This window comes from Balaenoptera physalus (assembly GCF_965194825.1).
Source record: "Balaenoptera physalus genome assembly, chromosome: 7".
Taxonomy (NCBI): domain Eukaryota; kingdom Metazoa; phylum Chordata; class Mammalia; order Artiodactyla; family Balaenopteridae; genus Balaenoptera; species Balaenoptera physalus.
This window is the reverse complement of record NC_138886.1, coordinates 58683669-58701069: the sequence shown is the minus strand read 5'-3', so window position 1 is coordinate 58701069 and position 17401 is coordinate 58683669. Positions and strand designations below refer to the sequence as shown.

General features: G+C 36.3%; 1 protein-coding gene across 5 annotated transcripts in view; it reads left to right on the top strand.

Annotated features, from left to right (window-relative positions):
• Positions 1-17401, top strand: part of PTPRD (protein tyrosine phosphatase receptor type D) — a 2148784-nt gene that overhangs the window by 1831349 nt on the left and 300034 nt on the right. For all 5 annotated transcript variants that reach the window (XM_082470803.1, XM_082470804.1, XM_082470805.1 and 2 more), the window contains one exon: positions 3002-3143. In XM_082470803.1, the coding sequence (XP_082326929.1) occupies positions 3002-3143 (142 nt within the window). The remainder of the gene's footprint in view (positions 1-3001; positions 3144-17401) is intronic.

The window sequence follows — 17401 nt, the reverse complement described above, 5'->3', positions numbered from 1 at the left end:
TGTTTATTCAAGAAAGCTCAGTGCATTGAAGATGATGATACCTAATTCAGATATTATTTTGGGTGTTTTTAAGGAGCCTATGGTTTATGAATTTGCTCATTCTGGAGGAGAAAAATAGGTGATAAGCTATATAGAGAACAATTGGAAGAAGCACACAATATCATGCCTGTAATTTAAGATATGAAGAGGCTAGACTGATTTTTAGAGAGTACTTAGACCTCCAAACTGACCCAAAATGTAAAACTCACCTCCTCTTACCTGAGTTTCTGACTACTTGATAGCCTAGTTCACAGTTTGGCAAATTAAAACAATTCCCAGTTAAATGAAACATAGCAACGACAAAATTCAGAGCATTGTGAATTTATTCAATTTTCACCAGTTCTCAAAGAGCAGTAAATGGACCAAATGCATAAAGAGCATAATTACACTGGTGAAAATTGAAATCTGGCCTGTAGTTTACAAATGGTAAGTTTAAAATTCTGTTTGTTTGAAGATCAGATACCTACAGTGATTTAAACATAAAAAGAATATCTTAATCTTTGAGAAATATTTCCTACATTGTCATAGGAAATGATGTGTGTGTGACTTTTGGTGCACATATACTTTGTAGTTTAAATGAAATTGACTTTTTTGTCAAAGAGAAGTTTGACATCATGCTTGCTAGTGATGATGGCTTCTTGACAAACTCTTGTAACAAAGTTTAAATTATAACAGTAAACATTTCAAAGCATGAGGTCTGCTCAGTACATAATTCCTAATGACTGTCATATAAACATCCAGAAAAAATTATTTTAACACAAAACGGCTACATCAAATAGTACTGAGTCTTGGGCTGTCAATCCTTCATATCTGTAACAGTATATTGTATTTTTTAGTGTCACTGGTTTCTAAAGCCCATGAGAGTATGAGTGAGACTGATTTTGTTCCCTCTTCTATCTCCAGTGGCAAATGTAGCATCTGGCCTAGAGTAGGTACATAATTAATACTGGGTGTTAAATAGGGTTTGCAAATTGAAGATTACAATATTAGCATCCAATGTGTATATCGTTTGTTGAAGAATATAGGTCTAAACCTAGGAAATAGTTCAGAAATGTAAGCATGCAGTGGCATGTAACAATTAAACAAAAGTTAAGAGAGTAGATCCTAAGAGTTCTCATCATAAGTAGAAAAACATTTCTTCTTTTATTGTATCTATATGAGATGATGGATGTTAGCTAAACCTACTTTGGTCATCATTTCACAATATTTGTAAATCAGACCACCGTGCTGTACACCTTAAACCTTATATAGTGATGTATGTCAATTATTTCTCAATAAAACTGAAAAATATCAAAATTTAAATTAGTATTAAAATGTTTAAACCTTTCTCTACATTAAGCTATAGGATGCTCAAATATATATATATGTGTGTGTATATATATATATATATATATATATATATGTATTTTAATTATAGCATATTTGACAAAGATTCCAGTAACTATGAAACTTTATTCTCCCAAGATGCATAGTAGATTCATTCTAAAGTGTGTGGTATTTTTAATAGAGTTGAAAATAAATTGTGGTGCATTGAGAAATGGGATTTTTGAATATCTCTGTGAATTTAGAATGTAAATGGGATGCGGAAAGGACTTGAAGTGGCTATATCTTAAAAACATTCAATCTCTTTTTTCTGTATGTTGACACTTAAACACAAAATCTGGGATTGATCATCTTGTAAATATATTTATAAAGCATTCTTAATTTATTCACAATTTAAGCACATGGATATATTATTCATAGGGAAATGCAAAAAAAATCCACCATCTCAGTGAACAGCTGAAGAAACACAGCAGAGTTATAGAAAAGACAGGTAGAGGACTCTACAGTTTTGTATGCATATTTATCAATATTATCAACATCATTTTTTTTTAATTTTTTATTTATTTATTTATTTATTTATGGCTGTGTTGGGTCTTCGCTTCTGTGCATAGGGCTTCCTCCAGTTGTGGCAAGCGTGGGCCACTCCTCATCGCGGTGCGCGGGCCTCTCACTATCACGGCCTCTCCTGTTGCGGAGCACAGGCTCCAGACGCACAGGCTCAGCAATTGTGGCTCACGGGCCCAGCCGCTCCGTGGCATGTGGGATCCTCCCAGACCAGGGCTTGAACCCGTGTCCCCTGCATTGGCAGGCAGACTCCCAACCACTGCGTCATGAGGGAAGCCCCCTCAACATCATTTTTTAGAAGTACTACTTGATTAGGTGACAAATACCTGGGATTGCTTAACTGTTTCAGAGTAGAGTCTATAATGATAGTGAATTCAGGCTTACTGTTTAGGACATTAATTTTCTGCCTGGTGAAGCAAGCTTTCCATTTTACAGCAAGAATGCCCTAAAAATGCAGAAAATGCTAAGCTAGAACAAATACTGGAATGATTTATGGCAAAATTAATGCATGCCATCAGTCTCTGGGGCTATGAAAGCCATCTCATTGGCTGCCTAAGTATTAGATTTATGCAGTTTCTCTTCATGGTTTGCTCATCTATACTGTTCAGGATGAGACATTTTAAACCAGAAGAGCTATCAGTGGTGGCATACGTTATTTCTCCACCTTATCGTCCAATTACTGAATGGATCCACATGTGCATATGTGCTATCAGAGACAGAATAATTTAAGAAGTGTACCCATCATAGCAGCAAGTCTCTTGCAAAATTAATAAAAAGGTCACATTGCCCTAGATACATATACTAGAATATTTTCATGATTAAACCCTGGATGGTTTTCTGTAGAGACAAGAAATCTACATTTTTGCATATGTAGTTTCATGTCTTTCCATTCTGCATTATAGGATTCAGTACATTAGAGAAATTATTCTGTTTCATCACTGTATCAAAATTCAGTCTCAAAATGCTTCTGAGTTTATTCTGAGCCTAATGGCTGGTTCACCACTGCATTAAGAGATTTAGCTGAGAGGCAGATGAGAGTAACAACACCTGTGACAGCTATTGTTTCCTCTAATAGGTAATAGAGTTTGACGATGGATCTGGATCAGTTCTCAGAATACAACCCTTACGGACTCCGCGAGATGAGGCAATTTATGAATGTGTGGCCTCGAATAACGTGGGAGAAATAAGTGTATCTACCAGACTCACAGTTTTACGTGGTAAGTATTCAAGTGCAAGTCTGCTGCTTGTGTCATTGAAATTCTGTATCCCAGGTGTTCTTTTGTAGAATCATTGAAAAGACTACAGTTGTCATGACACCTAAATGGGAAATGAATTGAAGTAAAATACTGATTAGGGTCAAACGTTATTTAAATAGACAGAGGGTGCCTTCTCTCCTGGGACTTAAAAAATGCTAGTCGGGGAGAGGAAAGAAAATCCCAAAGAAGTGCTGATTTCAAATACCAGATACCATTTTGATTTTTGGTAAAGAATCTTGATAGGAAGCAGGGTATGCTACTGTTTTGCTTGTTAGCTTCACTTGTGTGTGGATTTTTCATATCTAGGTCAGCAACTACTTTTTGGAAATTACCAAAGCTGACATTGGTGTTTGCAAAATTAAAGGAATATCTACTACCTAAAGATGAGCTCTTATTAAGCAGAGGAATCAAGAACAAGAAAGGCACCTTTCTTCTTTATGTCCAAAAAAAGTGTTTTGTTTCAGTCTTTTATATTTCTTGAACCAACATCTGTTGATGCAAAGTGATTGGAAACAGTGTGTCCCCTTCTGTGTTTCCAGCTATGTGGCTTATGCATTGTGCCCAAAGCATGGGATGACTTGCTAAATCTGTAGTACGGTGTGTCTACTTCCAAGACTTCCTTTAGAATGACAGTGCTAGAGAATAATGGCTGGTGATTAATAATGCTCTGTTGTATTATGTATATAATTCAGTCTTTTGTATAGAGATAAGAATATTGCCTGATTTGGCTTGCGTCGTAGTTGACATTTCCAGACTAACCCTCTGTGCCTTTGTTTCTTTCTCATACACACTTGCATTTGTCTGTTTTGTATTGCTTTGAACTTCGCTTTGCTTGATTCCACAACTTAGTAAAATAGCCTTTCTTCAGATGAAGGGAATTAGAAAGAAAAGATCATAATTGAATAATCTTAGAGGAACATATATAGAGTGAGAACATTTCTCCTCCATTCCATCCCCCGCCGCCCCCCCCCCCGCTTTGAGGCATGCATTTTTCTTTGTATGTTTTATACAATCAAAAATATTTTCTTTTAGATCTATTTAGTACCAAAATTAATCAGTCAATCTGAGAAGTCTAGAAAAGAATATTTACATATACATGCTACAATGTGCTTTAAGTACTATAAAATCTTACTAAGTCTTAGGGGAAATATTGACCAACTGGATATAGATCTTTTAATTGCATGTAACAGAATGCTGCTTAAAAACAAACAAGTCAAATTTGAGCTACGTTTCTGGCCATTATGACACACTGTGTTCATACAGGAAATTCTCCATCCCCCTGTAAACATATAGACATGTTGATAAAATATTTGAAAATAAAATTAAATGTATGGTTAGGTTTACAAACATGAAAGAAATTTCTAGGTGCTCAAAACAGAGAGAGAACCTCAGATAAGAGACAATTTATAATCTTGTAAACCAAGATAATAACCAAATGGACTGTATGATTTAGGGCTGAAGTTTTAACTCTCCAGCAGGACACAGACTTATATAAAATAAGAGGAGCTAGATCAGCTTTCTGAACAAGGTAAGAATTCTAGCGCTATTTCTGCAGTGCAATACTTAGAACCCAGAAGCTAACATAACAGCTGGTCAGAAACGGTGAATCCCATGGAGTGTGGAACAGACAGCCACGTAAGGACTCACCCCACAGAGACACCACCACAGTTCAGGCCATACAACCCCTGAACCCCAGTTCAGGCCATACAATAAAGTCATTTATTCCCAGGTGGGCTCATAGGCACCAATTCTAAAGCATGAAAGCCAGTTCCAACTCATGAGAGGCAGGAAGCCCAATCAGTGAGAGTAGAAATCATAGTCTGTGAACTATAGATAATTGAACTGTTTGAATGGGTTTTAAAAGAAATGAATTCTAAATATTTGTAAAGGTAAAGAGAGGAGTAAAATCTGTTAGGTAAGAATAAGACGAGGAAAAAAAAGAGCAGTTAGGAGTTAGAAGTCAGATTTTGGAGCTGAAAGGGAGCTTGGAGACTATGTTTATACATACTGTAATATGTACTAGAAATATGTACATATGTGGATATACATGCATATGTTCACATAAACTTAGATAAAACGTCTGAAGATTGTTGAGTAATTTTGGGAGCCATTCATATAGGAAGCTAAATCAGATTCGCTGGTCTTCTTTTAAAATTTTAATCTTTGCTTATTCATGTAGTTTATAACTAATGCTATTACGTAGAAAACGTATTACAAAGATGCAATCAAGTAAAAGTTATTAGAAACTTTTTAGGTGTTTTCGCATTCTGAGTTCCCTGAACAAACCCCTTAAAAGGAAACAGTGGCAGTCATTTGGCTTGACTTAATCTTTATGCATTTGATGAAGGAATTAACAAGAAGTTGGAGGAAAATATCACTTTACATAGACATTCATACGGATTTATGTTTTCCTGCCTCCCATCTAACTGGGGTCCTCCCATCTCATCTGCTTTTATCCAGCTAGCTCCCACATAAAACAAATACATTTGAAATTTTTAATGTAATCTTGACTTTCTATGTGAATATCTGTCATATATAAGTACATTTGTATGAAAATTTATGATTCTAGTAAAGTACTTAAACCTTATTTTTTTAAGACTATGTTTAGCAATTTTGGAAATGTTTCATGAGAAAAACTCAAAGGTATTTTGGATAATGAAAAAGTAGTCTAAACATAACCTTAAAATAGAATATTTTTATATATCCTTATAGGATGAAGTAAGTGGGGTTGGGAATTATTTTGTTTCCTAGAGTTACCTCTTTGTTTAAAATTTCTAAATAACAGTAATCCTATTAGTAATAGTCTTTACAAATATTCCAGTGGTAAACGGACATTTCTAGATTATGAACGTTGTGAACAGTTAACTAGATGAATGTGAAGAGTTTCATTCCATAGTTGATGGGCTTCGTGCTCATTTTAAGTTCACTTTTTCTTGCAAATCACATTGGCAGATACTCAAGCTCTCTGCTCTGCAGTGGATGGAAAATACTTTGCACTTTTCATCCACTACCCATCGTTAGATGCCCATTTTGTCCACATGGGTCATTTACTTTTTTACCCACTCTGCTGACAATGCCAAAAATGTGCCAGCTGTCACGATGGGTTTTGTCTAAGTGGATGGGATGGATATCACTAATTTATTTCACACAGGCTACTAGAGGACCTAATTAATTGGAGATTTAATCATCTGACCTGTACAGCTAATGCAGAAGACATTGAAATGATACTCTGACCACCCATGTGCATTGAAGGGAGTACTTCAGGGAAAACTTTCCCTGTGTAGCTCGTTTCAAATTACCCTCGCTCTGAAAAACTGTTTTCATAAGGAAAGATAACTACAAGCTCGGGCTGAATGTACCCTGGAATGAGATATTTGAGCAATTACCATTTATATGCTGTAGACTGCAGTTCATAGAAGAAGTAGTGGGAGAAGGGGGATTGAATGTGGTACTTATGGCCTCCAGGTCATTTAAAACTTTTTTTGGTTGACCTGCCTGTGGAAACACAAGAACATAGCATCTCCGTAATTCTGTAGCACTTTAAGGGGCTGAGCATGGTTGTCATACACGTTTCCCTTCTACGCAGAACTTTAAGTGAAGACCTCACATCTCACTCAGTGGTTATTAAGGGTTGAGTCTTACCTAATTGTGGGATTCTGCTAGGGACTTTGGATTTGATATTAAGCTTTCAGTGAAGGGCAAAGTATAGGACCAGAGAGGGTGTTTTAAGAAGAGCGATTATCATCCAGATGGAATTGGTTCTTTCTGAATCTTTGGTTCACTGGCCACAATTTCCTCCTGTCCAAAGGTATTACATTACTTGTAAATGTAAATCTGTATAATGATAACTGGGGATGAAAATGTTCTCTCAGATATATCTTGTCTGCCACTGGACAGGGAAAATGAGATATCACCTTCCATAGACTTTTCTTTCCTATAAGAGTCCAGGAGCATCTGCCTGCTTTAGACAAGTAGAAAGATATCAAGAATCCCTTTTTCTTGGGACTTCCCTGGCAGTCCAGTGGTTAAGACTCTGCGCTTCCACTGCGGGGGGCACAGGTTCAATCCCTGGTCGGGGAACTAAGATTCCGTATGCGTATGCTGTGCTGCATGGCCAAAAAAAAAAGAAGAATCCCTTTTTCTTGCTCACATGACTCCCCCTCTCTAAGAGAAAGTTCTAGAAAAATTTAGTCAACTTTGTCTCTGATAGTCTGAGATGTCTAAATGTCATGTTTCTTGAATTTAGGTTTTTTTTTTTAGGTAGTAATCAGAAAATACATATTTTGTTGTCATCCAAAACAGCATGTACTATGTCATTTTTCTAAGTTTAGTGGATTATCTTCTGAGACTTGCCCATTCTGAAATAACACTGATCCCCAAACCAGCACGAGCATTACCACAACAAAACAGGGTATGATATATACCATTGTTGCTGTTATCTTCTAGCTTGTTCCTAGAGCACACACAAAGTAAAATTGTCAACAAAAGATAGCTGACCAAACATGAGACAATTGAGTGGCCTAGTTTTACAGGTATACCTTATGAAATGGCACTTATATTTGAGGATCTACTCCACATATGTGCATCATAGTTTATGAATAATCACCGTCAAGACATAATACACAAAGTCCTCAAGTCCAGGTCTCCAGTAATTTGAGTTCCAACTCTGGCTCTGTCCCAAAATAGCTGTGACATCTTGAGCAAATCTATTAACTTCCCTGTCCTTTTACTTCTTTATTTATCTTGGGGCCATGTGCACAGGGAAGGCACTGAATTGGTGATCACTCAGATCCCTGCTTTCTAGCTTTCTGTGATTCGGTGACATGCCTATTTCAACAAGTCAGTTCTTGCAAGATGGAAAAAAGATGCTCCCTGAAGGTGACTGTTACTGATATAGTAAAACACACAGTGAGCAGTTGGATGAGACAGAAAAGGCATTTCACTGGGAAATGGAGAGAAATGTTTGCATAATATGTCTGTTTCAAAAAAAAAGTAAGCCATTATAGCAGTTGTTTAAAAAAAAAAACAAAAACAACTTTTACCGTCTTTCAGGGAGGAGGCAGTCAACTCTCTCCGCCATTGTGCACTACCCTGTGATCAGAATTAGCATGTTCATTACAGTCTCATTTTATTAATGCCTCTTTTTGAAGATGAACACAGTTGTGCCTGCTGTGAAAATGGTACTTTGCCATTTATGTTATAAAGTGGTCTCGGCTGGGGATCCAAGCTAGGAACATTAAAGAACAAAGCACAGCTGCTTGACTGTCACACAAAAGGATTTTTATGAAAGACTGAAACAAAAGGAAGGATGGCCAACACAGAACAAACTTGCTGACAATTACGGTACCGAGTGAAGATTATTTGAAAAGGCTTATAAAATAGTTGAGTACTTGGAATAAATTGATACCAACATGATAAAGTCTTTCTGAGTCCTGCATTTCCATGCTGAAAAGAGGTGGTGGTGGGCAGAGCCATATAAGTAAACAGAAACTTCTGACTTTCAGTAGTACTTACAAATAACTACTCTTTACGTATCAGTGTTGACAAAGGCAGGAGCCCATGTGAACTGTTCCATGGAGACCCTAGTGCGGAGAAACATTAAAACTTATTACATTTCAGAGAATGTGCGTGTGTGAGCTGAGGCTCTGAGTGTTTCCTTGTGATCAGTCTTTTAAGGACCTTCCTGTTGGTGATGCATGTTGCTTTCTTTTAATCATTATCACTTGTTTTTCCATGCTGGGGTTATGTCTTAAAAGGGCTCAGAGAGAATGAGTGCACTTGTGAATTGCTGCATTTAAGTGAGAACAGTTTTCTACTTTAGACTTCATATTATATTATTTAAGATAATTTTAAAATGAATATTGAGTCATGTGAGTGTTTACTGTTGATTGATTTGTTAATGGAGCCGTAGAAATGTCGAGCTGGGAGGGAATTTGGTGTACCGAGCCAAATCTCTTACGTTTGATGGAAGAAACCAAGGTACAGAGAGTTTGAAGTGATTTTTTTCTTGGTCATACAGCTAAGATTTCCTTTGGGTTTTACCCAGTCAGAAATAATCCCTGCCGTATTATGTTGTGACGATGTATTCTAGCCCTTCAGATACTCACTTTTGATGTATAAGATGTTGTCCAGGAAGAACTATGTTCTTCCAGCTCACCACCCACAGACAAGCAGAGGTGACCGAAAACAGTGCTGACGTGCTGTGGGTGTGCAAAGTGGAAAAACTCCACCATGATGATGCATCATGGGAGGGAAGAGGTCTCTGTGTTGAGGCTTGAAGACTATGTAGGGTTTTATCAGGCAGAGCTAGTGTGAGAGACTGTTAGGGATAGAGAAAGTTTCATGAACCTGATTACATACACAGGTGAGAAATTGCTAAATATTTGATGGTGGGTATGGGTGGTATATTGGGGTTCTCCAGAGAAATGGAACCAATATGAGTATATGCATATTTATACTTATTTTGTTTATATATGTAAAGAGATTTATTATAAGGAATTGGCTTATACTATTAAGGAGGCAGACAACACCCAAGATCTGCAGGGTGAGTCAATAAGCTGGAGGCCTAGGAAAGCTGATGGTATAGTGTGAAGGCTGGCAGACTTAAGACCCAGGAAGAACTGATGTTTCAGTTTGAGTCTGAAGGCAGGAATATGCCCCGTATCCTAGTTTGAAGGTAGTTGGGCAGGAGGAATTCTTTTATTTGGGAGAGGGCCATTCTTTTTGTTCTATTCAGGCTTTCAACTGATTGGATGAGGCCCCCCTCACATTAGGGAAGACAATCTGCTTTACTGGGTCTTTTGATTTAAATGTTAATCTCATCCCAAAACACCCTTACAGTAACACCCAAAATAAGGTTTGACCAAATGTCTGGGCACCTTGTGGCCCAGTCAAGTTGAACTTGAAATTAACCATCACAGGTAGGTATAAGCAGTAGTTGCTCAGAATAGAGTAGAAGTTAAAAGAGTAGTAGTAGAAGAAAATGAGGTTGGGACATACTTCATTGGCCAAAGAGATTAAACTACACAAGTGAGAAATCATGTGACTTAAGTTAATATTGACCATCTCTATATGAGTTGAAATTTGCAGAGGTTTACTAAAATACTTTAAGTAACATATCAAACAATTCACGGTCCTTTATATACAATTGATGTTTATATTTTAAAACTGGATATTTGGTTGACTTTCATTGATAAAATTTGAACAATTTTTAAAAATTCAACTTTCTGGCTTTCAAAATTAGTTTTATTTTAAGCTACTAATTAAGATGTAGTTTTCAAAGTTGTACATGCATAATTTTGGGGGGATTTAGGGCATAGGTATACCAAATGCCTCATCTAGGGTTTAATTATGAAAATCCTAGTTATATAGCTCCTTAGAAGAGCAAGTAACTTATTTTATCTTATTAAAAAAAAAAGACTTGTGAATTAATGCCACATTAAACACAAATATGATGACATACATCCTAGTATTCTTAATATATTTTATTAAAGATAGCAGGAAAATTTAGACTGTCTTACCTGTGATCTTTCTAAATGAGCTTGTGTTTTAATTTACATTTCAGAACTTTCCCTGCCCTTATTTTTTGTATCTTTAACGTTTACCCTTGATTTTTAAACTTTACCCTTGCATTAAATACGCATATATTATTTTCACACAGTGGATTTTTTTTTAACGAGTAGATTTTGGCCACAAGGTAACCCTATTAAATTTTTTTTTTCTCACATACCTGATGATATGTGTGTGTTCAGGCAATAAAATTTGATCTCAGTTTGGGTTTTCCTAGAAGAGAGCCTACATTTTTTCAGAATATAGCACCAAAAGAGCTGTTTAAAAGAGTGAAACTGTATATCATGAGTGAGACTAGCAAATTATTATTACAATTTTCAGAGATTTTCTATCCTTCTAAGTTTGTATTAATACTTCTTTTTGTTTGAGTATTTGTTTAATTGCATGGGTAACCACAGATCAATCATTTATCAGACAACTAGAAAATTAAATATGGTGGGAAAGTATTAGCTCATAAAAACTTGATAGCTTTTAGTAAAGTTGATTGTTATTTATCAATACTTACACCTTGTATAGTTAAACCAAAAATTCTGTTTGGGAAATATATTTGCATATATATGTATGTGTATATATATATGTTTTATACATGCAATGTGTATAGTGTGGTGTGTGTGTGTATGACCTGTTGGCTTCGTAGCACTTTGCAATATGTGAAATTATATTCTTTATTTCTTGAAACTTTTATTTTATGTTTCCCTCCCCCCATTGCTTATAAGCTCCATTATATTTTTCTCTGGCCTAGAAATGTTCCTAGCATTTATTGGGCACCCAACAAATATTTGTGGAATGAATGTATACATATAAAGAGGGGTATATAGATATGGTTATGTAAACACATACAGTGTATTGAGACCATTTGGGCAGGAATTAATCTCACTCTACATATAATGGACAAAAGTGATCATTATTTCATTAGTCACTGTAGGATGGAGAGTGTGATTGAGACCCAGAAAATCACGGCAAATGGAATGAACACTACAAAGAGAGGTAGTGGAACAGAGGGAACCACAATGGAAAGAGAATGCTCTTTGTAGCTAGATAGACATGGGTTCCTATCAGTAGTCCACTGTTTCTGACCTATATGGGTTTAGACACATTACTTCTGTCTAAACTTGAAGCTCCTTATCTCTAGATGTGGTACAGTGACTCAGATATAAAAGTTGCTGCCTTCTCCCATTATCCCTTTGAAGCTGAGCTCTTTGGTTTGGCTCTCTTGTCCACTGCTGAATCCTCAGCGTCTGGAATAGTGCCTGTCTATGGTGATGGGAAAGAGGGTAGGATTGACAATTCTGGAAAAGAAGTTTTCTGTGCCTTATAAAACATTGCTTAGTCCAAAGGACTGAAAATCAGCTTTTCACACGGAAATAAGGTAATATGAGAGTCTGAAAATATACATGCATTACCAAGTTATTTGGAACAACTGAAGATCATTTATTGGTACAATGCTCTCTAATATGCAATATCTAAGAATTTTAACTTCTTTTTTTCCCCTAGTACATTTGTGCTTAATGTTGTGTTGACACACGTTCCCATAGTCTTCAGAATTCTTGTACATTAGGACCCGATAGTCAGTTGCTTGGACCGCCTAGGTCAAACTAAGGTCATACCTAAAATGGGATTTCTGTTCTATTATATCTGGACTATCCCAGATCACAGAATAGATAAAAACCATTAATTTTTTTAACATCTTTGAAAATGCAGCATCATTAGTTATGTATTTTAGAAGAAGTGGGAAAATCTCATATATTGTTTCAACCTTTAAAGAGGTAATGGAAAAGGATTTTTGTTTGTTTTTTGTTTTCTTCTTCCAGATTATTTATGCTACTGCCTTTGATGTAGGAAGTGAAAAAAGGTGTGGTTACGAGTTCAGGTTCTGCCAACAGACGTCTGAGTTCAAATCCTAACTCCACTATTTGCTCTGTGGCTTTGCTCACATTTCTCTTAAGCTTCAGCTTCTTTGTTTGTTAAGTAGAGATACTAAGACCTATTGCCTGAACTTGAGAGGGTGATTCCAGGAGATGATCCACATAAAACTTTTAGCAAAGTGCCAGGCACTCAGTTAATGTGAGTCATTATGGAGGATATCCTTAGTCTTACCAATACGATTACTACCAGTAATACTACAATTATCAATAATTCATTTTAAATTATTTTGATTAAAGGGCACTGCCATATTTGTAAAGCAGAATTTTCTGGCACAGGCAGAGCCATCTCTGTAAGGCCAGGGAAACACATACTTTATAGTCATTAAGTTGTGCTGCCTTGTCCACTAATAATTCTATGGGCCAGATGCGTGAGCCACCAATTGGCTACTGTGGGTTCCACAGAGTATTTAAAATTTGAATGTCATCCTGACATAAGTGATTAGGGAGTGTACTTAAGAGGAAATGAGAGGAAGCTTTTCTTTTATCCGCAACAGAGTTATCGCCATACTTAGACTGGAAGTGTCATGAAGGCAGGACTTTGCTCTGCTCAAGACTGAGCACCCCGCACAGTGCTCAACATGTTATAAGTTTTCAGTAAATATTTGTTGATTGAGTGAGCAAATGACAAGTTTAACAAAGGCATTTCTAAATATTTTTTCTTCCAGAACTACTTCATGTAAGGTTTTATTTTTAAAAATCAGAAATAACAGAATGCATTGCTTCCACATCGAAGATAAGCGCACAGCGCATGAGAAGCAATTTGTATTAAATGCATGAATTTATTCATTTGATAATATGGGTCTCCCTATGCCAGGAATTGCACCAAGTGTTGGGACTAAAAAGGTGGAAAAGACATTACCACCACCTGCCTTCAAGGAAGCTACAATCTCTGTTTGACAGAAACCATAATTTTGGTCAAAACGACAAGGCAGTTATACATATATACTGTCATTGGGGATAATGAGGTCTATTTTTAGAGATGTGCTCACAGTAGTTCAGCTTACGCCTTTCTGAGTTAGTACTTGCGTAAGAAGAACTAATGTCTCCTTGAGGATTCCATCAAATTGACAGTAAGGTTTCTTGAAATGTAAAATGTGTTTGACATAGGACGCCTCAACTGACAGGAAAATTAAACTTGCCTTTTTTTCCTGATGAGTGAAAATGTTCTGAGGGAAAATTATATTTTATCTGTAGAAAGATTTGGGAGATATATATATATATATATATATATATACACATATATATATATATATATATATATTTTTTTTTTTTTTTTTTTAAGATTTGGGATATATTTTGCTTGGGTTTTGAGAAAATATCATGCAATAAAAAACTGAAGTAATTACCTTCAAAGTAATATTCCCATTTGTTTCTCTCCCAACTAATAGTAAAAGGAGTTTTTATTACGGCACCATTTTTTATGACTATTTTTTGCTCTGGGTGGAGAGGACAAAGCATACCTAAATAGGAAGTGATTTTAATGTGTACTAATAAAATACCTTAAAACATCTTCTTCCTCAGACAACTTCCTTAAACAAAACTGATTTTCGTAATGAAATATTTATTTATTTAAAAAAAATGGAAGTTCAGGTGCTTTTACCCTTGAGGAAAATCCATTAGCGTATACTTCAAAATAGGAACATTTATAGATCTGTTACTTCCTAAGGCCTAACAACTTGGGTTAGAACCCTGTACCCTAAAGAACCTTCTGTTTACACTTGAGTTTTATGCATGTCATAATATCTTATGATGATAGATCTGAATTTCCAGGTATTGCCAAGCCTGTTATAAACTGACATCAAGTGCTACAGCAGACTTAACTGGGAGTCCCATTAATTTTTGTTGAAGATGCATGAATAAAGTTAGCACTTACCCACTCAACAGCAAATGGAAATCCCTTATCTCAGCTTATCAGCAGGTAAATCATTGCTGAGGAGGAAGAGTTCACTTGGACTTAAATTATTCTTTGCAGTAATTTACCATAAACCAGCTACAAAGAGGTAGGAGGACATTCAGTGTTGCCCAGTAGGACTGGGGTTTGGCTAGTCTTGTCTTAATTTTGTATCAGCATGTTTAAAAGATAGCTCTGATAACTTAAAAACAAACAAAAAATGTTGATATGTTATGTTTTAAAAAGCCTGACCAACTACATGCAAACAGTGTTGATTAAGCCCAGAGGCCATTCTTCTTGTGTCTTCCAGTGATGATTCCTTGGTCAAAGGCCCTCACCAAACCATCGCCGTGTTCTGGTGCCAGAAAACCTAGAGGGGTATGGTGGAGGGGAGGTAATCTGATGTGGAGTTGAGGTAGAGACAGATTTACCCTGCAGCTAAGGAAACTTCACTGTCAAGGCCCTCACTTATCTGGTGCCTTCCAAAGCCTTGGGAGGGCCTAGTAGTATGTTCAGTTGATTGTATGTTTGTTTGTTTGTTTTCCTAAATTTGCAAAAGTAGTATTTTTGCATTTGTTTTCATAAAGTAGACCTCTAAAATTTCATAAGTTTCAAGTGTTATAGAATCTAGATCTACCACTAAGATAAAACTAAGAGATATATGATTGATAAAGAATATTAATTGTGGATGTGAGTCTAACAGATGGTGGGATGAATGTCTTTCCCGACTCACTCTCCTTTGATCAGTAGACTTAAAAGGACTTTGCCAAATGTTTCAAATTCTGAGTCCCTAAATTTATGGGGAATATCTTAGCTTTGTTTGCTTCCTCTTCTGTTTAACATGTAATGTACTCATGGAGTGAACACATGCTGCATTCTCCATAGGGATGGTTGTACGCTTCACATAGGATCCCTCCCCCGACCCCTGTTAACTGAACTTTATCTGGTTATGTTTTATTCCTCCATTCTAAAAGGCCAATTTTTCTATTGCTTCTCTTTCTATCCGAACATCAACACCAACACCATCACTGAAGCAAAATAGTCTTGTCTGCAAGACACGAATGGATTCATAATTTTTATTTTAATATAATTTAGTTATAAAGTTTAGTGTTATTATTTACAAAATTCATCAAATGAATTTCTGAGCTTATTCTCTGTGAGTGACATGTTGTCTTGTATGTCAAAAAAGAGACAAGGAGGAAGACAGGCATGGTTGGGGCTGCTTTTCTTAAAGAGTTTTTCTGTAAAATGAATATTTACAAGATCTTCAGATTTCTATTCTCACTGAGGAGACATCACAGAACCTGTTTGCATGTTCATGTTTTACAGATTATTGGAAAGGAGAAATAAATACAAATAATAAAAGAAAAAAAAATTCCTGCACAATTAAGAATCACCAAACGTACAGGTCAGCTTGGGGATGGGTGAATATTAGAATGTAAATGTTTCTTCTGTGAGAGCCAGGGAGATCCTCAACCCTGAAAGAGAAGGCTACTCGGTATTTGACTAACTTACTGAGGGGATCTGCCTGCACTGTGAAGGATCTATAAATTCAGAGAGGCCAAAGTTCAGAAGTTGCTTGACCAAAATCTCACAGATATTAAATGGGGTTGATTACCAGGTTTTCTGACTCCAAATCCTGTGCTGTATTCACTACTTCATGTTGCCCTCTAATACTGTGTTGCAAAGGGTGCAAGTGATATAAAGTGACATGAAAGAGTAACAGGGATTGATGTTTTTTGGATCCCAAGTACAAGGATGGGAATGTGTGAAGAATATCTTAATGGCAGCAAGAAGGGCCACTGGGTTGGTTGTTTAGGGGCATTTTGTCATCATCCTTGAGTTTCTCCTTAGCAAGGGTAGAAAGAGAGCTGTGAGAGCTTGAAAGGGTGGAATGTAAGGGAAGGATGGTCTTGAAAAAGAAAATGAATTTAAAAGCGTGCACTTTAAGGAAGACTTAGGAATTCTCAAAAGGCTAATTAAAAGAGTGCTTCCTAAATGTTTTTCTGATGCAACCCAGGATGAGAGAAGGTCAATGCTAGTCATTTCAGTTGTGTTGGAACTGAGCTGAGTTAGTGTTTATGACCCCGTGACTTTCTCCTTCAAACCTCTGGCTGATGGAGATTACCAGCACCCCTCACCATCGGTCTGATAATCTAAGAAGAAAATAGTTCTCCTTCATTAAGAAAATTGTTCAAAGAATCTTTGATCACCATTCAGGAATTTGTGCACAGTATATTTCTATGAAAATGAACAGTCCAGATTCAGGTTTGTTTGTTCTTTTTGAATATTATCCATTACTGGAATTGCTGAGCTAATTGGAAAGTACCAAAACCTTTGTATATATGGTCTTTATTTAATCTATTTATTTAATCTTTATCAAAGAATCAGGGGCATGGTGATCTCTTTTTCAGGGCTCAAATATCATAGTATTATAGGAACATATCTCATTTGCTATACCCCGCAGAGGGTTGTTGTGTGAAGCAAGTGTTCATTCATTGTCTGTCTTGAATAGCAGTTGGTGGAAGCTTAATAGGTCTTATTGTTGAGAAGGTGACTTTAAATTCTTATTTTAGGCAAAAGCATCTGCAAATTAAGACTGCAGAAAGCAGCAGTGAGAAGATCCTCACAGTTCTACTCAGTTGGACAATTCTTCATTACAGTGACAATTTAATTGGGTGTAAAAAGAAATGGCAATTTAAAATCAAGGGCTTTAAGTGGGACAACCTATCAGTTTCAAAGTTAGTATTTAAAAAAAAAAAACAGCAAGACTCAAAGAAGGCACATCTTTAGTTCTCTGGTTAGTTATTTCCTATTGAGTATGTTCTGTGCTG